Below are 25,164 nucleotides of genomic sequence, written 5' to 3'. Positions count from 1 at the left end.
GTACTGTGTAAACAAAGCTGAATCCTATTTGTTTTTGTTAAAGTCCAAAGGAAGGAGTATGCAAATTTAAGGCCTCTCCAAAATTAACAGCATGCTTCATATGCATTTTATGTACACACTTTAATCTCTCTCTCTTTTTTTTTTTTTTCTTGCCAAGACAGTAATAAGGCTTGGGCCATATTTTCTCCTACCACAGCAACCTGAAACAGATAAAAGTGACAGTGAGAGGTCTGGTTATTTTAAACCTTCTCTTGGAAGAAACATTAATACCCCAAGAACAGGAGAAATTATTCCATATTTAGGGACCGAGAGAGAGAGAGAGAGAGAGAGAGAGAGAGAGACATTACACAATCTCCTCTATTAATCTGTTCAAATGCTTAACAGCTTTTGCTATCCAAAAATAGTTTCATATAAATCCCTTATACTATAGAATAAAATGTTTCCTTTCTTGTCCTGTTCTCAGGAGCATGGAAAAAAGAAACAATACCTGTGTGAGAGACCTACATATGTTTAAAAATTTTATGAAATTATCACCAGTCTAACAGTCCTCATCCTTTTAGGATTTCCTTCTTTATTTTTAAAGATGCCATTTATTTATTTGAGAGGCAGTTACAGACAGAGGGAGGGTGAGGCAGAGAGAAAGGTCTTCTATCTGCAGGTTCACTCCTGAAATGGCCATAACAGCTAGACCTTGGTTGATCTGAAGCCAGAAGCCAGGAGTTTCTTACAGGTCTCCCAGGTGGGTGCTGGGACCCAAGCACTTAGATCATCTTCCATTACTTTCCCAGGCCATTTGCAGAGAGCTGAATCAGAAGAGGAGCAGCTGGGACACCAACTCACACCCATATGGGATGCCAATGCCACAAGCAGAGGCTTAGCCTACTACACCACAATGCCAGCCCCTAAGGAAAATCCTTCCTTGAAGCAATAATTCTGGTTTACAAACAGCAAAATATGTGAAAATTAATTCCAAATATTTATTTTTCTGGTATCACTAATATTAAATAAATGCTTGTAATAGCTTTCTTACCTCAGTTCTCATCAAAACCTAAAGTTCTAGTTATTATTCAAATGGATATAAAAGGAACTTGAAATTTAATTCAAGTCATTTTGCTTAGCTCCTGAGCAGTAATGTTTCCCCCAACAAAGTTCTTTTTAATTTGATCTTACATAGAAGATTCTTCAAATATACATTTTCATGTAATACAATAGTATCTAATTGAAAATAAATGAATACAATATTTATCTAAAGTGTGAGGCTGGAAAATTCATGAAATTTTAATGAGTCACCTTGAATAAGAAAAAAATATATATAGCAGGGACTAGTGATAGCTCCCAGAATACTATTTCATTCACATTCAGAACACCATGGTAAAATTTATTCAGAAGACTGAAGGGATGACTTGGAGTGAAGTAATACTTTGTGTTTAGGTTTCATTATACTTCACTTATCTTTACCCTTCCAACTAAAGGTATCTTCTGTTCAATCAACAATCTTATCTTTTTCATCTGTGATTAAAATCGTCTATCATTTTATTGCATGTTGTTGTATGTTATCATTTTGATATTAGTTTGACCATCTGCCACAGAAACATGAGTTAGGAGCTTGGTCCCCAAAGTCTTACATTAGTGACTTAATCTAATTGTGGTGTCTGAAGGTGGGGTCTTTAGACAGCATTAAGTTGCTAGGATGGAGACTCCACTTTATATGAATAGACCAGGAAACAAAGATGAGCATGTTCCTTGCTTCTCTCTGCTACCTAGCTCACCAAATGATCCTACTTCTGTATGTGTTCTGCAATCTACCACCCTCATCAGATGTCCAACAGATGGAATATGCACATCTAAAACCAAAAGCCAAAACAAACATCCTTCCTTATAAGTATAGGAATGAAAAGCCAATTAATACAATATATAATGAAATGAAATAGAAGCAACACAGTATTCAATATAAATTCAATGGTTTAAATGGCATGTGCCAAACTATGACGTTGAAGAAACAGATAAAACCTGCTGACCAAAAACCAATACCCCATAAAATATGTTAGATTGGCATACCATGCCAAATCATGATAGTCATCAGCATACATGTGACTAAAATCATACTAAGTAAAACTGAGATATGATACTTGCTTAGAAGTATAGATAACTACTTTGTATAGATCAGTGCTTCTCAGATTTGGAAATCCTCAGAATCGCCTGCAAAGCTTTTAAAATGGCATTGATACATGAAACCCACGACCAAGTAATGTTTTAATTTTTCTAGGAAGGATCTTGGAAATGGGTATGCTTAAAAGCTGACCAAATAATTCTAACACATAGTGGAGGATGGCCTAAGTCCTTGGGCCCCTGCACCCATGTAGGAGACCTGGAGGAAGCTCTTGGCTCCTGGCTTCAGATCGTCACAGCTCCAACTGTTACAGCCAATTGGAGAGTGAACCAGCAGATAGAAGACCTTTTTCTCTCTCTCTGCCTTTCCTTCTCTCTGTGTGCAAGTCTGACTTTCAAGTAAATAAGTAAATCTTTTAAAAAAAAAAGTTATTTAAAATGTACTCAATAAGGGCTGGCGAGTGGCATAGTAGGTAAAGCCACTGCCTGCACAGCCGGTATCCAATGTAGGGACCAATTCATGTCCTAAATCCTCCTCTTCAGATCCAGCTCCCTGCTAATGGCCTGGAAAAAGCAGCAGCAGATGGTCCAAGTACTTGGGTCCCTGCTACTCACGTGGCTCCTGGCTTTGGCCTAGTCCATGCCTGGCCTTTGTGGCTATTTGCAGAGTGAACCAGCAGAAGGAAGATCTCTCTCGCGCACGCTCTCTCTACCTCTCCTTCTTTCTGCATCTCTATCTCTTTTGCTTTCTTTCTCTCTCTTACTGTAATTCTTTCTAATAAATAAGATAAATGTACGTAATACACATTACTTTGTATATTACCCATTTAAAGTTACGATGTTTTTAATCTCTGACTGTTCATAAGTAATAATTTCTGACATCATTCAATGTCAGCTGTCATCAAAATTTGGTAAACTTACATGGGAGGCAGTCTACACAGCAGACTCATAGAATGAGAATCACTTTAACACTCTGACCTGAGAATCAGCCCTTAATGCCCACGACAACATTTCAGGCATGGAAAGCCAACACACTTGGCAAAAAATGTTCTACATGAAGGAACTCTGTGAATGAGACCCCAGTGGAAAGAAGTGGTCATAAAAGAAGGATGTATTTTCCTCTAAAGGGAGGAAAGAACTTCCACTTTGCTTATGGCATTGTCCAAATATTGAAGGAGTTTGTGGACTCAAAAGGCTTCCATAGCCTAGGCAGCTCACATCAAGAACCTTGGGTGGTCACTGACGCCATACATAACAGTGTTAATTGTTAAACTAACAAGAGGAGTCACTGTGCACTAACTCCTTATGTAGGACGTCTGTTCTCAATGAGTTGCATTGAGAGTTAACTGTAAAATTAGTTCTTAAACAGTTTGTGTATATGTGTGCATGTGTGTGTGTGTGCAAATTGTTGACATCTTTACTTAGTATAGAGTTGGTGTTCAAAGTTAAATGAAAATGAATCCTAGTGGAGAATGGGACTGGCAAGGGGAGACAGAGGTGGAGGAGGGGTGGGAGTGTGGGTGTGAGGGAAGATATGGGGGGAAGAATGACTACTTTCCTAAAGTTGTAATTATGAAATTTGTATTCCTAAAAATATATTTTTAAAAATTTGGTTAATGTATATACTTCTAGTAAAAACTCTGAATTTTGCTAATTTTCCCCTTAGTGAATTTTCTCTCATAGTTCTAATTTTAAAAAAATAAAGAAATAATTGACCAAATAATTCCCACACTATACTTTTTTCATTCTTTCTACTTTTAAGCAGAGACAGGATATGTGAAGAGATATTTAGGTATGTTAACTTACAATCCATCAAGGGCAATAACAATATTAAACATGGATGTATTTCAGATGTTTCTGTGAGATTTGGTCAAAACTAAATATGCCACAAATGCCATCCAAGACTGTGACGTTTTAAATAGCAGGAATTGTCTGGATAATTCTAATATCCATTAACACCCAAATACATAAGGGAGAATAACAACTCCCTGCTCCATTTTCTGCTTTCTAGCTGCTTCTCTTGGCACTTTTTCCTAATCCCATTCCTACGGGCTCTATTCATTAGATTAGTCTTGTCCTGAGGTCAAAGTCTTCTTAACATAGAAAAGCTAATGGAAAGCTCCACTGATCTCCTCTCCCCACACAGAGCAATGATAGTAATTTGTCCCACAAATAGAAACTAATAAATTCCCAGTGATACATGCATAAATTATCTCCTACATGGATTTGCTTTTCCGTTCTAGAGAAGTATACTAAAATATAACAAATGTCTAGACTGTGTCCTACTGTTTGTCTTCTCTCAATATTATCTTTCTTAGTCTTCCTCCATTCCCAAGAATGTATTGCAAATATAGAAAATGCGATGTTTCTAAGTACCAAAATGCTTGTTATCCTTGAACAGTAATGTCTAATTGGAAATTACTTATAAACAAATCTTCACAAGGACTTCAATGATAAATACAGGTCTGTAACATCTGTCACTCTACAGACAGCTGTATTTAACAATAAAATAATAGTATGTACATAAAGGCTCACAACATTAGAAAGTTCTTCCACAAGCATTTTATTCCCCTCTAATCCATTTTCAAATAATAAAATGCAGACTCAGAGATGCTTTGTGATTTTGTTATGTGCAAAACTCTCATTTCTTAATCCAAATATCTTACAGTTTCCTGAATACTATACTGTCTTAGCCAAATGTTCTTATGATGGAAGAATTATAGCACAAGTGTGTTGAATCATAAAGGTAAGTGGGATGGGTGAAAGGACAGGTTCTAATAAGCCTCATTTTTTGAGTATGCGATCTGTTCTGCAACTAACTTCTTGGAAACTCTGAATAAGCTGTTCTTTAGCACACAAGAGGGAGAAATAGAAAGATTAATAAGGGTTGCCTAAGTCGCAAATGGACAGGACCCACATGGTCGATTATATCTTTTCTTCCTTTTATCATGGGGCAGGAAAGAAGAAATTTTCCTGGCATATATCACATTCTAAAAAATCAACCAAGGGCAATTCAATTTAATTTGACATTTACATTTAACAATGCTCAGCATTCAGTCATTTGCTGTAACTCACCAGACTGCAAATTTTAAAAGGGCTTTTTAATAACGCCTGTGATTGAATTGTTGTTCTGCCAGCTTTAATTGACACTCTTGCACCTAAGAATGTACAGTATTTCTTTAGTATTAATTCCCTTGGTATTTAATTAATTCCCTTGGTATTTAATTAATTCATGGAGAATGAAACAGCATGTTCACAGATTTGAAATGCATCAAAGAGATACATGAATCTATTTTTAAATAGCATTTTTCCATGAACATAAAGTCTTTCCTGGCTGCTGAGTCAGGTTATGTCAACCCAATAGTTGCCAAAACAGTTAGTATATGATGGCTGCTTAGTTCAGTGTCTCTCTAGTAATAGCTTAAAGGGGAGGACACACAAGTATTGCACTGGGATATTGGTGCTTATACCAAACCTGGAAACCTCAGTGGTGCTCAGATCAGACCAACTTTAAACAAAACAAAACTTTCACTTCTAGTTACTTTTCTGGGGTGTGTGTGTGTGTGTGCATTTTCAAATATACTACCTCTGTAGCACAGTAGTTTTCAATCAGCACTGAATTTCAGAATCTTTTGTGAAATTTTCAGAAACCTCGGAGATGCAATGTGTATGGCAGGGATTTATATAAAAACAAAAGATGGGCTAAGTTCCACTGGTAATTTCACGTCAGTTAGCAGAAATAATTTGAAAAATAATTCTACATGAAAGTTCCATATAGATTTGTCTACTTTATTTTTTCTTAATTCATTTTTAATATTTCTTTCGTATAAAGAGAAGTTATAATATTATTCTCTATAAAATACATCTCCTGGCCTAAGATGAAAACTAAACATTAATAAATTTATAAGTAAGCATACAAAAACCTTGGTTTAAATGTCTCATGTATAACTGACTGAATTTTATTATTTCAGTATTTTTATTCTGAAATAATAAAAATATCAGACTAGTGACATTTAATTCCTACTATTTTGTTCAATATGCTATTGTTTCTCATGAAAAAAATGCTTATCATAAAATAACAAATATTTGGGAAAATTGGGAGACTCTCGATTTGAATGTCAATCATGAATAAGAATAGCTCACTGCTACAAAACAGAGTAAAACTCTTGTTGAAGGAATTGGAATTCTGGCTTTAATTATTAAAATATGGAGAATGGAACACATAGTATTGTTATATCTTACGGTCCCTAGTATCCAAAAGAATTGTAATAAAGTAGAAAGATCAGCTTCATAAGGCTTTTCATGGTTTTTGTAGGAGGGAAGTTATGGGGGGAAAAAGCCATTGTAACCCATAAACTGTACTTTGGAAATTTATATTTATTAAATAAAAGTTAAAAAATTAGATACATGGGGCATAATTCAACATTTCAAAAAGTTGTTTATCAAGAAGGAAGGTGCATTTTTTAGTGAATTTGTCATTTGTCCCATTTATATCCTGAGATACATGCCCATCATCAAATAATCATTTATTACTAGATATGCAATTATGTGCATCTAATTCAAATAACTTCCTTTTCATAGATAAGCCTAAATTCACTGGATTTTGTGCCTTCTAGGAATGCTGAGGAGAAAAGTTGTGATTTTACAAATAGTGAATACTGGAATATGCAGGACAAGATCTTTTTTTTTTTTTAATTTCCCAAATATTCATCATGGTTTCTCATGGAGTACAGGTTTAACTAAGCAGTTGTTGACTACAAACATAAATAGTAGGGGAAAATAGCAATAGATTTATAAAGAAATATAATGACCCCATCTGAATTTCAAGTAAAAGCTCGCTCTAAGAAGAAATAAACTCAATTTAAACAGTAGTCTAATAATATATGTGCTATATACTCTCATCTACATATTGCTATAAATTTGAAGTTGTTGAGCCTTTAATTAAAAGTAGTAAGCAGAAGGCCACATAGAGAGGTACAGCAAGACAGTGGGTAAGATGCTGCAGAAATCATCTCTCACAGAAACACCCATTTGAACAGATATTCACAAGCACAAGTTACTTCACAAGAGCTAAGGAAGCCAGATTATAGACTATACTGCCTGGTTTTAGTGTAAAAAGAAATGACACACTGAAGAAAGCAGGAAGGAAAGAGCTGTCCATGTCATTCTGCTCCCAGCTCCAAACTATGGAGAGACATCAGACCTCTGACCTGTGGGAGGGGGATGGAATTAAGTCCTAACTTTATGATTTAAACTTAGCACTATGCTCATCATTATAAAGGAAAATGACATATATGGTCTCATAACAATTGCCCTTAAGCCAATATGTGCATATTGAAACTTTCACCCTCCTAAGACGACCAAGTGTCAATCTCTACCACTCCTCACTCAACCTCCAGTAAAAAGTATAACAAGAATCCAGCAGCTGGGGAGAAGGACAGAAAAGGGAACTTACTAATGTGCCTTGAAGTTCAGAGCCAGGACTAGTATGGTAAGACTCAGCATGTGATATAGCCCAAAGAGCATTTTCACCAAGGCCAGTGCTCACTGGCTCACAAAACAAGCTGCTATACCTACTTCATCATCATATAGATACTTTATCCTAGTAGGACAAACTTTTTTTATTTCTCTGTATCAGTACCAAAACACGTGTGAGCCTTTTATATACCCCTGAGATTCTTCATTGCCTGATTGCTGTTGAGATCTGCATGTCATCCACTTAGGGTAGCCTGGATGGCCCAGGGACTGCCTCTATCACCATTCTCCAAACATTTGGCAGACATCTGGTAGTGTTCCTCCCCAGGCTGGGGCCTGAAGATACAGCCTCTGAATCTGTTGTGGGGAAAACTGGAGTTCCATTCACCAAGTTGAACTGACATACATCCTTGCCAGCATCACTGGTGAAAGGCTACAGTGACCTCAGCCTGTAAATCCATTTAAATGGTCAACAGTCCATAGAAGTAGGAGCTTTAATCTTACTCTCATGTTATGTTACTCCAGGTAAGCTGTAAGCTACAGGTATAAACCAGCATTGCAAAACTGGAGGCTACAGAATGTTCATACATTCTATGTATTCTATCAGTTTCAACTTTCTGAATTCTTAGAATCTTCTGACTTATTTCAATCCAAAGTGGTTGCTCCCTAGACCCCATGCACAGGTGTTATCATAACTCTTTTCAATATTATCTCCCATTTTCATGTGTTTTTTCTTCAGTTTTCACAATCTCACACCTTTTTCTTGGTTAACTATCTCATTTAATTGTAGGAAATCATTCAGTAGCATCCTGAGAAAGGGTGCCTGGGAGGTATATGTTGAGATATAATTTGCCTGAAAACAGAATCAAATACATCCTTTCACTTCACTAACAGTCTGACCAGGTACAACACTGAGTTGGAAATAAATTTCTTGAAAACCTTTGGGATGGTTCACTGTCCCCAATTCTTTGACATTTTGTTTGAGAGCTATAATTTTCCTTACTCAATGGAAGATACAGGATCCTTTTGCTGCCCAAGTATTCTGAAATTTTACAGTGACGGCATTAGTATAAGTCTATTTTCACCCAAATCCTGGATACTTGGTAAGTATCAATCTAGAAATTCAAGTTTTTCATTTTTAGGAACTTTTGTAAATTGGACCTTCAATGATTTCCTTGTTTTCCTGTTCCTTCTTTCTGGAACTCCTATTATTCAAATGTTGTACTCTATAATTGGACCTCTAATTTTCTTTATTTTTACTATTTTGTTTTCTATTTTTTTTCTAATTTCTGGAATATTTTTCTTCCTTAACTTTCTAAATTTTTATATAACATACATTAACTATCATTTAATTTTAAAGACTTTTTATTCTCTAAACATTTTAAAGTGCGATTTCTTTATGTTCTATTACCTGGCCTCCATTCTCTCTTGCAGCTAATTGCTGACTGACAGATTTTATTGTGTAAGTTATTTAATAGCTTTCTCAAATTCTCCTTGCTTATTCTGTGAAGGCATTTACCAACTACCCCCAAGTCCTTTCTAGCTTCTAATATGTTGTTGTTCTTGTCCTGTCTCTCATTTTTTCCATGTATTTTCGCCTTTAAAAAAAGTCATGTACTGTTGTTTCAATCAGGGTCGGAATAAAAATGTGTGTCCTTAAGCTACCAATTTTGATGATAAATCTGCTATCATGTATTTCCTCCACAATTTATATTTTATATATGTTCAGCTACCTTTATTTCTATCTACCACCACCCAGGTAACCTATTATCTCTCTCATCTGGACTATTGCATAGCTTAAATTATTTCACTATTTCCACTTTTAACTCTCTCTAAGAACTTATCCTCATGATAACTAAAGTGAGGTTACAAAATCTAACATAATCAATGACTTTTTAGTATATATTAAATTAAACCTAAAATTATTGCTAATTATTCTTCAGTTAAAATGTTTTGTGCTACAAATTGGGAAAAAAAAAAAAAGAAAACTAAAACAACCTTTGGAAATCCAGAAATTAAATAGGCTTCAAGGTTGACTTCACCTGGCTCTACCTTGGATTTACTGTGATACTCTAGGTTTTCTCCTTTTTATGTGGCTGCTTTAACCCCTCAAATGGTAACAAGTGCAAGAATTGCAGCTTTATATCTTCATAACACAGTATCCAAAGTAATGGTTCCCCCAAAATGAGCAGAAACTTTCCAAGAAGCCTAGACAAAGTCTTTCCTGGAGTCTCATGGGTCTGAAATGTACCTCCTTTCTATTTCTAGCAAGGGAGAAGAGACCAGGGACATTCTTAGGCCAAGGAGCTTTGGGATAAGTTCATGGCCTATGTGGAAAAAGATGCAGGGGAAGATTCTCCCCCTCAAAACTCCAGGTAGAGTGTGGCCTGTTTACTGTGTATTTCAGAATTCTGACATCAGAACTACCAGAGAATACATTTCTGCTCTTTCAAGCTAATGAATTTGTGGTGATTTGTTAGAGGAGCCATGGAAACTAACACTGCCTCTCAACATGAGTGCACTGACTCCTTTCAAGTACTAAAAATACATCCTGTCTCAGGGGTGCATGCTATGACCACTGTCTTGAAGGTTCTTTTCCCAGCTTCTTACCTTAACTTCTTCCCTCTCATCTTATTTAAAATCCACTTCAGGTATTAGGCCTTCCATGTCACAACAATCAAAATTAAGCCTCCATTTATTGAACACTGTTCATTTCTGTTTTTGTACTGGCTAATTTCACATTTATTTATTCAGTGGACCTAGATTATCAGTTTCCTTTTGCAGGGCCTCTTAGTCATTAATCTACCACAGTCTAAATAGTGTCTGTTAGTATCTAGCACATGAAAGGAGACTGATGCTTCATGCTGGAGACCAGAAAACCATCCTAGGAAAAACAAATGAGTTAACTGTTAATTGCTACATGATTAAAGTTAAATGCTCTACATCATAACCATTATTGCCTACAAATAAATCAGAAACAGTTTTACATTCACAGAAATATTTGATTTTTCAAAGTGTAAAATGCACATTTGATAGTTGTGATTTGTTTCCTAAAATTTATAAATATGATGGGCTGCAGAGAGAACTTTAAGAAGATTCTGAATTCAATGTAAAAAAGTGAACAAAAATTGATAGCCTCAAAAATCTCCTCTATAAACTTCTAAAAAGTACAAAATACATTTTTAAGAACTTTTTAAATCAGAGAGAAAGACATTTTTACTTTTATGTACAAAAGCAAAACCATATGATTTATATTCAATTAGAAATGAGGGTTACAAGGCCATACATACAATTATAAAGTTTCCAACAGACTATTTATAGTCAATAAAGAAGACAAGGTGATCCTATATTGTAACACAGAGTAGATATTTTTCTTTTTTATTCTATTTATAAACAAAATATGTTTCTCCACGTCTGATCCAGCTCCCTGCTAATGCTCCAGAGAAGGCAGGGAGGATGGCTCAAGACGTTGGCCCATGCCACCAGCATGGGAGACCTGGAAGCAGCTCCTGGCTCCCGGACGAAGCTCCAAGCCCAGGCTGTTACAGCCATTTGGAGAGTGTACAAGCAGATGAAAGATCTCCTTGTCTCTCATTTATTCCCTTTCTCTGTATCTCTGACTTCCAAATAAAACACATAAATCTTTGCACAGAAAACACAGCAATTTACTCCAGCAAATTACAAATATTCCCCTTCCAAATTTGAGAGAAATATTACTAATATATTTGACTTCCAATGAATATTTTTACTCATAAACTGAAGATAGGTTCTTTTGCATACAAGAAAATATGTAGATCACTTTTGAAATTAATGATGGAGGGGGCAGCGCTGTAGTGCAGTGAGCTAAGCCACCACCTGCAATGCCGGCATCCCATATGGGCACCGATTCAAGACTCGGCTGCTCCACTTCCCATCCAGCTCTGTGCCGTGGTCTGGGAAAGCAGTGGAAGATAGGCCAGGGGCTTGGCCCCGGCAAACACATGGGAGACCCAGAGGAAGCTCCTGGTTCCTGGCTTTGGATTGGCCCAGTTCCAGCTGTTGCTGCCATTTGGGGAATGAAACAGCGGATGGAAGACCTCTCTCTCTCTCTGCCTCTGCCTCTCTGTTACTCTGCCTTTCAAATAAATAAATTAAAAAATCTAAAAAAAATTTAATGATGGAAATATAATATGGTAGTAAGGGAAGGCATTTATGGTCATATACATAGGTGTGACACAGGTCTGGCATTACAGGTTAATCAAGTATTTTCTTTTTTTTTTTTAAAGATTTATTTATTTTACTTTGAAAGTCAGAGTTACACAGAGAGAAAGCAGCATTTAACTTTCCGTGTTTTTGCAGTGGAAAAAGGAATAGACAGAACAGAATTTTGTTCAATTGTCTCTCAAAATATACCACTGTACTTTTCAATATCACTTTCTAAAATAATTAATAGCTGGTTCTGGTACTGTTAAGCTGCGGCCTGCATCACTGGCATTCCACATGAGAGAGGAGAGGCAGAGAGAGGGATAGAAGTCTTCCATTTGATGGTTCACTCTCCAAATGGCCACAATGTCCAGAACTGCGTCGATCCAACGCCAGAAGTCAGAAGCTTCTTCTGGGTCTCCCATGTGGGTGCAGGGGCCCAAGGTCTTGTGCCATCTCCTACTGCTATCCCAGGCCACAGCAGAGAGTTGGATTGGAAGTTGAGCAGCCGGGAATAGAACCGACATCCATATGGGATGCTGGTGCTTCAGGCCAGGGCATTAAACTGCTGCGCCACAGCATAGGCCCCTAATTAAGTATTTTTAGTGAGTTCTTTAACCAGCCTACATTCAAATTGAAGATAGTAATAACAACCACAACACAGACACAATTTTTCACAATAGTGAACTCTATGAAAAAGTCCTTTTAAATTATTTGTAGGTAGATTTCTATTAATTATTTTATTTCATTTTTAAAAGATTTATTTATTTATTTGAAAGCTGGAGTTACAGTGAGGGAGAGGCAGAGGCAGAGAGAGAAGCCCTCCATCTGCTGGTTCACTCTCCAAATGGCTACGATGGCCGGGGTTGGCCCAGGTCAAAGCCAAGAGCCAGGGGCTTTATCAGGATCTCCCAGGTGGGTTCAAGGGCCCAAGCAACTGGGCCATCTTCTGCTGCTTTCCCAGGCACATTAGAAGTGAGCTTGATTGGAAATGGAGCAACGGGGACTTGAACCAGCCCTCATGTGGAATGCCAGTGATGCAGGCCACAGCCATTAATTATTTTAGAAAGTGATATTGAAAAGTATAGTGGTATATTTTGAGAGACAATTGAACAAAATTCTGTTCTGTCTATTCCTTTTTCCACTGCAAAAACACGGAAAGTTAAACGCTGCTTTCAAAATCCAAGAACTGTTTGATTTATATACTGATACAGTGACTAAAAGGAGTATTAAGATTTTAGTTTAGGACACAACTTTTTCAGCAAATGTTTAACAAATTGCAGTAAAACTATAAAAGTATTATCCCAGATTTTCCTTTTTTAAAATATGACTCTGTACAAAGTGAAAATGAGACATGGAGACTTAACCTCAGACTCCATTTATATTTCCGCAGGAATATTCTAAAACAAAAGTAGTCTTATATAGTCTTTTTTTGTTGTTGTTTTAGTCTTATATATTCTTGAAGTTAGGGCCAGCATTGTAGCATAGCAGGTTAAGCCATCACCTGAAATGCCAGCATCCTATATGAGTGCCAGTTTGTGTCCCAACTGTTCCACTTCTGACCTTTCACCCTGCTAACGCTCCATGGGAAGCAGCAGACCATGACCCAAGTGCTTGGGCCCCTGCACTCACGTGGGAGGCCCGGATGAAGCAGCTGTGGATTCCTGGCTCTTGCAGCCATTTGTGTGTATGTATATATGTATGTATATATATATATATATATATAGATAGATAGATATATTTATATCTATCTATCTTCCTCCATCCCTCCCTCCCCCATCTTTGTAACTCTGCCTTTCAAAGAAATACATATTTTTTTAAATCATTGAAGCAAACTTTAAGAAACCAATAGGAATCTATTACAAAAACAAAAATCATTGCAGACAAAGTTTTTTTGGAAAGTCAGCAGAGGAATAAAAGCCTGTGTTATTACTTACATGATGTCTTAACTCACATCAAAGAAATCTATAACAAATACTGCCACATAGAATTAAATTTAAAAGTCAATACATTTTCCTGGTCAATACGATTATGGCATCAAAGAGTTTAAGGTACAACAAAGGGATAAAATTGATTATAAAAGCCATTTAATATCATAAATAATAACTTCAGACTTATTCATAAACGGTTTGAATCATTGTGATCCAAGCAAAACTGACCATCTAGGAGGTAATCACCAACTACAAAATCCTAGATTAGCAATGCAATGTCACAAAGCTCTATAGGTAGGGATTAGTGTAGAGCAGTAGAAACTATGACACTCAAATAGTCAACTTACAGTGGACAATTCTGAATTTTAAAAGAAACTTTTAAAACTCTATGATGCCTAAGCTCAATGGACACTGGGAATTGTCACTGTGGAGGAATAGTTAGTGATATGAAGAAATGATGTCCTGATATATGGAGACACTTCAATAAATATGATAATACTTTGAATAACAGCTCTGCTGCTGCTAAGGAAGTTAAGGGTTGTTAAGTGTATGGGGTACAGGAAATAGAATCTATCACTTTGATTCCTTTGTCTTATTTTCAACTAATAAACACAATTTGCTACTATTATGAACTTTGCATTGTGCCAGGTATAGTGGAGAAAAAAGGATATGATCACTTTCTGAAGGAGAAAAATAACAAGAAACATATTTTAACTACTTTTCTGATGGCAGATATTAAGCTAAGCACTTCATTTGCATTTTCTCATGGAAACCTCCAACAGCCTGTTGAGAGAGCCTCTTTTATTATCTACATTTTAGAGACATGGAATTTTAGATGAGTAACTTCTCTATGATCATCAATAATAAATAACAGCTTTAGGATTATAACGTAAACTATTGAATTCTGTGTTTAAAACACCTGAAAAGCTGTTTGCTTGATAGTTCTCTTTTTTTAATGTAGCAACATGTCCCTACAAACTTCCTTTAGGTTTTGGCAAATTCTGTTTTCATTTTCACTTGTTTTGAGATATTTTTGAAAATTCTTTCTGATTTTCTCTATGTACATTAGTGTGTTGTTGTGAGTTCACATCTTTTTGAATTTTCTAATTTTATTTATTGTTATTGAATACTAGTTTAATTACACTGTGGTTAGAAAATATATTTTGAGTAATATTAAACTTCTAAAACTATTAAGACTTGTTTTGTGAACTAAAACGCAACCTCTCCTGAAGAATAGTCTGTATATACTTGAGAAGAAAGTCTATCTGTCTTCTGCTAAGTACAAAACTCTGTATATGTCAGATAAATTCATTTGATCTACAGTGTTGTTCAAGTCAGCTGTTTCCTTATTGATTTTCTGTCTTGATTTTCCATCCATTATTGTAAATGAATATTGAAGTACACTGAAATGAACAAACTAAACCCCAGATAGGCAGAAAGCAAGATATAATAAAGATAATCACAGAAATAAAGGAATAGAGAACCAAGAAACAATAGGAAAAAAATCAATAAATATGTTGCTGTTTAGAACATATTTTTAATGTTCTATTTTTTAAAATAACAAATTTTACCTAGAACAAGAAAAAGAGAAAGAATACTCAAATAAATAACATTTAATAATGGATGGTTTAGGCATAAAATAAATATAAGGGACTATTATGTACAATCATGTCAACAGTTACTTAGAAGACATGGATAAATTCCTAGAAAAATACATTATAAGCTATCATACCTGAATCAGGAAGAAATAGAAAGCATGAACAGACCCATTAACAAGAAAGAAAATTGAATAAGTAATCAAAAATCACTCAATAAAGAACTTGATTGCTTCATGTGTGAGTTCTACTGAACATTCATAAAAGAATCAATGGGGGTTGGGCAGCATTGTGGCAGGGCAGCTTAACACCCTCTGCTGAGTCTCCAACATCTCATATGGGCGCTGGTTGGAGAACTGGCTGCTCCACTTCTGATCCAGCTCTCTGCTATGGCTTGGGAAAGCAGTAGAAGATGGCCCAAGTCCTTGGGATCCTGCATCCACATGGGAGACCTGGAAAAAGCTCCTGGCTCTGAATCGGGGAATGAACCACGTATGGAAGATCTCTCTCTCTCTCTCTCTCTCTCTCTCTCTCTCTCTCTCTCTCTGCATCTCCTCTCTCTGTGTAATGCTTTCAAATAAATAAATAGATCTTAAAAAAAAAAAAAAGAATCAATACAGGGGCCGGCGCTGTGGCACAGTGGGTAAAACCACTGCCTGCAGTGCCAGCATCCCATGTGAGTGGTGGTTCGAATCCTGGCTGCTCTGCTTCTGGTCAAGCTCTCTGCTATCACCTGGGAAAGCAATAGAAGATGGCCAAAGTCCTTGGGCCCCTGTACCAATGTGGGAGACCTAGAAGAAGCTCCTGGCTCCTGGCTTCAGGTTGGCACAGCTCCGGCCATTAAAGCCAATTGGGGAGTGAACCAGAGAATGGAAGATCGATCTCTCTCTCTCTCTCTCTCTCTCTCTCCCTCTCCCTCTGCCTCCCCTTCTCTCTCAAAATAAATTTAAAAAAAGAATCAATAAATACCATTACTTCTTAAACTATGTCTGAAAACAGGAGAAGGAACATGCCCAAACACATTTCATGAGGCCAGCTTCATCCTGACATCAAAGCCATCTCTATTTGCAGAGGTTATAACACTATATGTAGAAAATCCTTGGGGACAGCAGTGTGGTGAAGTGGGTAAAGCCCCCACCTGCAACACTGGCTTCCCATATGAGAGCCAGTTTGAGTCCTGTCTACTCCTCTTTTGATTCAGCTCCCAGATAATGAGCCTTGGAAAGCAGTAGAGAGGGCCCAAAAGCTTGGGTACATGCACACAGGTGGGAGACCTGAAAGAAACTCCTGGCTCCTGGCTCTTGGCTTCAGCCTGGACCAACCCTGGCCATTATGACCATTTGGTAAGTAAACTAGCGGATGGAATATTGATCTCTCTGTCTCTCCCTCTCCGTAACTCTGCCTTTTAAATAAAATAAAATAAATTCTTAAAGAAAATCCTAAAGATTCAACAATGAAATCGTTAAGACTAATAAATGAATTCAGTGAAATTTCAGAATATAAAATCAACATACAAAAATCAATCATGTTTCTATACACAATCACAAATTTTCTGAAAACAAAGTTAAGGCAATTATCTGATTTAAAACAGAAACAAAAATAATAAAATATCAAGGTATAAGCTTTAGAAAATAGGTGGAAGATTTTATACACTGAAACACTGATAAATTTTTAAAAGAGATAAAAGATATTCCATGTTCATTGATGAGAAGCATTAATATTTTTAAATATCCCTATAATTCAGTCATCTATAGATTCAACACAATTCCCATCAAAATTCCAATGGCAGACTTTACATAAATGAAAAAAAAATGCCAAAACCCACACGTAACCACAAAGCACCCCAAAATACAAAGGAAGAATAAAGCTGGAAGCATAATAATGCATGCTGATTTAAAAATGTGTTACAGCACAATGATAACAATTGATTTTCATATTTATAATAACATATCCATATCATCCCTTAAAAACAAATAAAAGCTTTTAAATAAAATATTCTCATAAGTCTAAATATAATCATAGCCCTTCTGGTGTTTTCTCTTCCAGTATCATACAATATCATAGAAACGTATGATGGCCTATAAAGAAATGAGCAGCAGTACAGTTCTAAGATTAGCTCATATTTCTTCTAGTGGAAAAAACACATATTATGTCTGGAATTATAGGGAAGGTCAGTATTTCAGTCAAAAAAAGGGCACTAGAGAACTAAAATATAAATTCTGACACCAAGCAACTACATAGGTTGTTGTTGAAGGTGCCATACTGGGAGTGCTTTTGGAGTGCTTTGGAGTACTGAATCTCACGTTAAGTCAAGATTTTTCTCTAGCTCCTCAGAATAGTCCCCATACCTTATATATCTTCATTATCCTTTTTAAAAAAGATTTATTTATTTATTTATTTGAAAGTCAGAGTTACAGAGAGAGAGAGAGAGAGAGAGAGAGGTCTTCCATCTGCTGGTTCACTCCCCAGATGGCCACAATGGCTGGAGCTGCACTGATCCAAAGCCAGGAGCCAGGAGCTTCCTCTGGTCTCCCACGTGGGTACAGGGGCCCAAGGACTTGGGCCATTCTCTGCTGCTTTCCCAGGCCATAGCAGAGAGCTTGATTGGAAGTGGAGCAGCTGGGTCTCCAACCAGCGCCCATGTGGGATGCAGTACTTCAGGTCAGGGCGGTAACCTGCTGCACCACAGCGCTGGCCTTCATTATCCTTAAGGTATATTATTGTAGATTATACCTTCCAGGCCCAAATTAGTGGTAATATTCTAAAAATATGAAACACAAGATTGAGATAATTGTTTCCTATTTTAAAAATGTAAGGGTCTTAAAATTGCATAACAATAGTTTATTCAAATCTGATGGCACAAGTCATATATTTTCTTCTAAATTTATTATAATTCCAACCAAGCTAATATCAAAGAATTATTCAAAACAATTCCCAGAGCATCTCATTTCAATCTCCTTTCAATGCATACAGCCATGATAACTTATATTTCTAACATAATTTCAAAATTTTGAAAGATAACTTCTTATTGATCATCAAAGAAAAACTAAGTTATAGTAAGATTTATTTTACTATGGAACCTATTGATAACAAATATGTTAGTTGAGGTTTTATTGTGTTTATAACCTGGATATACAAAAATTATAAACACGTGAAATCCCACTGGTAGAACATTGAAGTATTAATATCATACCTTTCCCTATCATACTGTTAAACATAAGTTTATTTTCATGAAAACAATAGGAACTCTCAAGTTTTTAGCAAAACAATCTAAACACCTCCAATTTACTAAAGAACACTTTTCATTGAAGTAATTTTTCTTCTGAACTTTGGTCTTTCCTTTTATTCCATCAAGTACAGTATCAATAAGTATACAGTAATAGTAGTTATACTGTATTTCATGTCAGAATCTCTTTTCTCTTTAACTCAAGGAGAGCCTGAAAAAGAAAGCATTTCTAAAGAGTGGATATTGGTCAATTTTTCCAATATAGACTCGAGTTTTATGAACATATCTGGATAAAGATGATGAAGGGAACAACAACGAAAATTTACACGATTTACACAAAAATGATATTGTTGTGGAGAAGAAAAAGATCCTGAGAGAGAATGCCATCAATATTTACTTATGAATCATCATCCTGATTGTGAGTATCATGAATAATGTTATAACTCTACTTTCTCTGAATGCAGCAATTACTTCTACAGGAAAATCCTTCATTCATCTGATGTTTCCCTGCTGACCAACTATTCAGCAATGATTGCCACAACATTAAATGATATTGAAAATACACACTTCAAAATTGTCTGAACTAAATAATCTTCTTTATACGTCCTCATACTTCCATAACTTTAAGTCATAGCAATACCCAAACCTTAAGTTAGGGAAAGACTAGAGTGAAAAACTATGTGCACCATCTGGTAACCGTGAATATAAAGCACAGTATCTGCATGGCTTTAAGTCTCATATAATCTTTTAAAGATAGCTTTAAAAGAATAACGTAGGGGCTGACACAGTGGCACAGATGGTTAATGCCCCTCCCTGCAGGGCCAGCATCTCATATGGGCACTGGTTTGATTCCTAGCTGCTCCACTTCCTATCCAGTTCCCTGCTGATGCACCTGGGAAAGCAGTGGAGGATGACCCAAGTCCTTGGGCCCTTGAACCCGAGTGGGAGACCCAGAAAAAGCTCCTGACCCCTGGCTTTTGATCAGCTCAGCTCCAGCCATTGTGGCCATTTGGGGAGTGAACCAGAAGATGGAAGACCTCTCTCTCTCTGTCTCTACCTCTCCCTTTAACTCTGTCTTTCAAACAAAATAAAATAAACCTTAAAAAACAAGAATAATGCAAAAATATGCAATGATTAAGGCATATTAATTATTTCAGATATGAATTGATGGTTAAGAAACAGATTATATATGTGCTCTGATTTGGATATGCCACCCTAAAAGTTCATGTGTTGAAAACCCAATCTCCTAATTAATGTGTAGTAGTTTTGGAGGCATTGTCTTTGTGAAGCAATTAGGACTAGATGAAGTCTTAAGGGTACAGCTCCCAGGATGGTATTAGCAGATTTTAAAGAATTCTATTAATATAAAGAAAACGGATTTCATAGTTACAATTCTAAGACAATAAACATATTTCCCTGCCTCCCTCCTTCAACCTCCTTCTTACTTCCTTTCTTTTTTATTGCTTCAATTTTTGCAATGACATAAACTTAGGTTACTTTACAATCATAGTCTTAATGTACCACTAACAAGCAAAAAGTAGAAAGATCACAGGAGTATAGACAAAATTATACACAATTATCAAATCATAAGATATCAGTTTTACTCTTTTACTTTTTTTTTTTTTTGTATTCTATATTAGATACAACATACCAGAGAAAACATGATACTTGTCTGTTGGGGATTGGCTTACTTCACTATACATAATGGTCTCTCATTGCATTAATTTTGTCATTTTGTTGCAAAAGACATGATAAGAATGAAATTCCTGTCACTAAGTAGCATTTTAAAGAAAATGACATAACCTACACTAGCACTCTTCCTTGGTCTTGCCATGTGATGCCCTTTGCCAGGTTATGATCCACCAAGAACATCCTCCACAGATGTCCAGGACAGATGCCAGTGCCATACTCACTAGGTACTCATCCTCCAGTATTGTGAGCCAAAATAAATTTCTTTAAAATTGTCCATTCTGTATTATTTATTATAGCAACAGGAAAGATGATAAGATAATATCTCAGGTATGACTATAAAAAAAATCTGATATTTAATTCCTGACTGACTGTGTCCAGCAGAAAACATTCAGTCTCCCAGACAAAAAAGTCAATATTTTCACAAATGCCACAAGTATAATAAAAAAAGAAACTTTCTAAATATTGATCAAATCACACCTTAATAGAGAAGGACAGAACAGATGTATGTACAACAAATTACTTTATCACTTCAAATTTTATAAGAGTTTTGAAAATTGAGATAAAGCCTCCACTGTACAAAAACTGAATGTTAGCTCATAGCATTGTGGACGAACCTTTAACACGGATCTATCCAAGGAAACCAAGTATAACTTTTTTCCTACTGTAAACTATAGTGAGTAAGTTAGATCTTTGGCCTTCTCTGATATTTTTAGCAGTCCATTAAAAAGGATTAAAATGTGAAGGCACTTAAAGTTTTCCAAAGGATCAGAGATAGTAAAGATGATAGAAATCAATATAAAAATCAAACTCCTTATGTGTCTTAAGAGTCAAACAACAAAACAATTTCAGGTTACCGCAATGTCACTTGTTAAAGAAGAATCCCTGATCAACCTTTCTAAGCCATGTTATATAAATAAAGAATGAAGTTTCTGGGCTGTCGCTGTGGCCTAGTAGGTTAAGCCAGTGCTTGAGGCACCCGCATCCCATAAGGGCACCAGTTTGAATCCTGGCTGCTCCTCTTCCTATTTAGCTCTCTGCTTATGGCCTAGGAAAGCAGCGGAAGATGACTCAAGTGCTTGGGCCCCTGAACCCATGTGGGAGACCCAGAAATCCAGAGAGGCTCCTGGTTTCTAACTTCAGATCAACTCAGCTCTGGCCATTGCAGTTACTTGGAGAGTGAACCAGTGGATGGAAGACCTCTCTCTCTAATTCTGCCCATCAAATACATAAATAAATATTAAAAAAAAAAGAATTAAGTCTCACATTATGTGTTACTCAGCCAACTTATTGAACGAACCCACATCTAACAAGGGTCATGGTCATATTTACAAGGGAAGGTCCAAAGAAGGAGAAATAAATATTCTTTGGTTCTCAGCATTTAGCTAGTCAATGACAGGAAAAGAAAACAGTCAATGCAGTATGGGCAATCAATGCAGAACTTACACACAGAAGTTATAATTTGAAAAATTAGAGTTAGTGATTTTCTAAAGAACATTGAGACTATTTCAGTAATAGAAATAAACAAAAGCAGGTAAAAATATAAAGAATAAAAGAATGCAAGGATGCTGATTAAAAAAAAAAGAAAACAGGAAGAAATAGGGGTCAGTGTTGTGTGGCAAAGTGGGATAAACTGCTGCCTGCGATATTGGCATCCCATATGAGTACAGGTTTGAGTCTCAGCTACTCTACTTCCAATCCAGCTCCATGCTATTGACCTGAGAAAGCAGTGGGAAATGCCCCAAGAACTTGGACATTTGCTACCCATAAGGGATACCTGGATGGAGTTCCTGGCTCCTGGTTTCAGCCTGTACCAGCTCTGGCTGTTGAGTCCATTTCAGTAGTAACCCAGTAGAAAGAAGGTCTCGGCCGGCGCCGCGGCTCACTAGGCTAATCCTCTGCCTTGCGGTGCTGGCACACCGGGTTCTAGTCCCGGTCGGGGCACCAATCCTGTCCCTGTTGCCCCTCTTCCAGGCCAGCTCTCTGCTGTGGCCAGGGAGTGCAGTGGAGGATGGCCCAAGTGCTTGGGTCCTGCACCCCATGGGAGACCAGGAGAAGCACCTGGCTCCTGCCATCGGATCAGCATGGTGCGCCGGCCGCAGCGCGCTACCGCGGCGGCCATTGGAGGGTGAACCAACGGCAAAGGGAAGACCTTTCTCTCTGTCTCTCTCTCTCTCTGTCCACTCTGCCTGTCAAAAATTAAAAAAAAAATAAATAAATAAATAAAAAGAAGGTCTCTTCTTTCCTTTCTCTCTCCACCTCTCTCTCTCTCTCTCTCTCTCTCTCTCTCTGTAACTCTATCTTACAAATAAATAAATAAATCTTTAAAAAAAAAAAAAGGGAAAAGTAATTCAGAGTAGAGAACCACAAGCTTGAAGCATAGGCATCCATGCAGAGAACTACACAACAGCAGTGGGAGGCCCGAGGTGAAGACTGACAAGGGATAAGAACTGCGGAGAGCTAGATAAGACTCTGGACCACAAGGCTAAAGAAAACAATAGACATTATCCACAGTGAATGTTCACTAACATTACTGACATCTTCTTTCATAAAAAGAGAGATGTGTTACTTACCCGATTTAAATGGTTGTTTCCTAAAATAACTTGTAGTAGAGTTTTCTCAAATTCTTCCAACTTCTTGGAACACTTTTTAAGAATATGACTAGATAAGTTATTATCACTGATCAGGCTAGCTAAAGTACCAACAGCTTCTGTACAAAAGCTTGAAAAGGGAAGTTTGGGATTATGATAGAAAGTGATCAGGCCATCCAGCAACTGAAAAACAGAATCAGAGACTGTGGAAGAGTCTTTCTCAAAATGGGTTAAGTCTGTTTTCAGACTACCTGATTCTGTCAAATTCTTTAATTTAAGTAGATGTTGCAAGAACTGCATGTGAGAAGACAGAGGATTTCCTGGGGTAGCACTAGGTCTTTTCAAAAGTGGAAGTGGTAGAAAAGGTGTGGGTGTGCAGCTTTCCACAAAATTCTGGGACAGCTCTGAAACTTCAATTCTCTGCTCATTTGATAAATCACATCCAGAATCTTCCATCAGAGATAATGTATTCTCAGAAATGGGTTCCTGAGCCTGTAACTGGGAAGATAGGTTTCCTGAAAAAGAAAGGAATAAAAGAGTTAATCTTCCTGTAGCTAAAATTTCTTAACATAAAAACTAGATATTGATTTTTCTAGACTTAAAATATTAAATGAAGCATTACATACATACATATTAAATAATTCACAAGTAGTAGCATAAAAACTACATGGGGGAAAACTGAAATAAATTATTTAATATTTAATTATGTAAATACATTACGTAATATGACTGTTTAATATGACTATCTTCACAGCTAGAAATCAAAAGTGATTCACCCATGTATTTTCCAGTTCCTGTGTCTCAGTCAACTGCATGCCATACCTGAGAGATACAGAGAACGCCACATGGCCCAAAAGTGATCATAGGTTGGTATAGGTTCTAAGAGGTGACAACCAAGCAATAAAGAATATCCAGAGATGGATACTTCCTTGGGCAGTAAGAAAATAGGAGGACCATTAAACAGTCCATTGTGTCTGGGCAGGTTAATGTATCTAGGAAAATGTCATGCTGGAGCTACTCAGAAAGTAAAGAAAGAATTCAAAGTTAAAGTTGGGGAAATGGAAAAAGTCAAGAGAATTACATATATCAAATAGATTGATGCTGTTTTCACAGCAAGAGATTAAGATAGGTAAATATGTAGGCTAGATCATAAAAGATCTTATAAGATGTGTTAAGAACCTTGGAATTCATCCTATGGTTTATAGAATCAAATTCCAACTTGAAAAATGTAAGATCCCTTTGGAAAAATTACACACACATACAAACAGGTACCAAATATGTAAATACAAATACAGACAATATTTTCATCTTTTGTGTACATGTATGTGATATAAATACCACTACAAATATAGATTTAGGCTACTGAAACCATGCCTATAACCTCTCCAACCTTCTGATTCTGACTGAGAAATGCTGTATTTAAAGCCCAAAACTAGTAACTTCAGGTCATTCTTTGACAGATCTGTCATTATAAACACAAACAAGGAGGTGGATTCTTTTTTAAAAAATGATTATGAGTGAAATATATGAGCTAAATATAAAAGTTCCCAATGAACATTTAATCTATCTATCTATATCTATATCTATATCTATATAGTAGGAGGAATTTGGCTATTGGTAATGGGAACAGGAATTAGGTGTGAAAAGTAGTAGTACAGGAAAATGAAATGCTATTTTAATTTGAAAAAGCATTGCATTGGGTGTCTACAGGAAATGGAAATTCAAGGAAAATATAATGTAATATTGAGAGAACAATTAATCAATATCAGGGAATGAAAGAAATGAATGAAGCAGCTATTGTAGAAGGGCAAGAAAATGCTTTACTGGGAAACACATACAAAATATCAAAATATAACTTTAAAACCAGATTACTGACTGCATTTGGGTAATGAAGTAGAAGGAAGAATAAATGCATCTCATGGTTCTGACTCAGGTGACTGGATAAATGACAGAGCTACCAATTAAAATGCCGAAAATACAAAGAACTGACTTAGGAGAGACAGTGACAAGTTCAGGGCTGATCATGTAAATGTTCAAGCAGCCAGATAAAATCCACACAGCACAGTTCATATAGAAATTGGGTTAAATGAAAAATACATTTTTGGAGTCAACAGTGTGTAGGGGATATCTCAGACTTTGAAAATGGCTTCAATCACTCAAGAAGAGGATGGCCAGCAAGTAAAACAAAGGATCAAAGTATGATCCTGAAGGGCATCAATAGTTGAGAGCTAGGTGGAGAAAGAACCATTACTAAGGAGAAAGAAAAGTAAGATCAAAGTGGTACAGGAATGATAAAAATGTGTCAAGGAGACAGCTTCAAGGAGAACTGCATGCAGTGAATAAGTGTTATAAAACAGAGGACAGAA

At 36.5% G+C, this 25,164-nt stretch overlaps 1 protein-coding gene across 1 annotated transcript in view; it reads right to left on the bottom strand.

The window, feature by feature from the left end:
• Positions 1-25,164, bottom strand: part of MEI4 (meiotic double-stranded break formation protein 4) — a 153,351-nt gene that overhangs the window by 92,772 nt on the left and 35,415 nt on the right. Inside the window, exon 2 of the mRNA XM_062187226.1 lies at positions 22,781-23,313. Within this exon, the coding sequence (XP_062043210.1) occupies positions 22,781-23,313 (533 nt within the window). The remainder of the gene's footprint in view (positions 1-22,780; positions 23,314-25,164) is intronic.

This window comes from Lepus europaeus, chromosome 3 (assembly GCF_033115175.1).
Source record: "Lepus europaeus isolate LE1 chromosome 3, mLepTim1.pri, whole genome shotgun sequence".
NCBI classification, from domain to species: domain Eukaryota; kingdom Metazoa; phylum Chordata; class Mammalia; order Lagomorpha; family Leporidae; genus Lepus; species Lepus europaeus.
The sequence above is the reverse complement of the archived record's forward strand: the minus strand, read 5'-3'. Positions and strand labels throughout refer to the sequence as shown.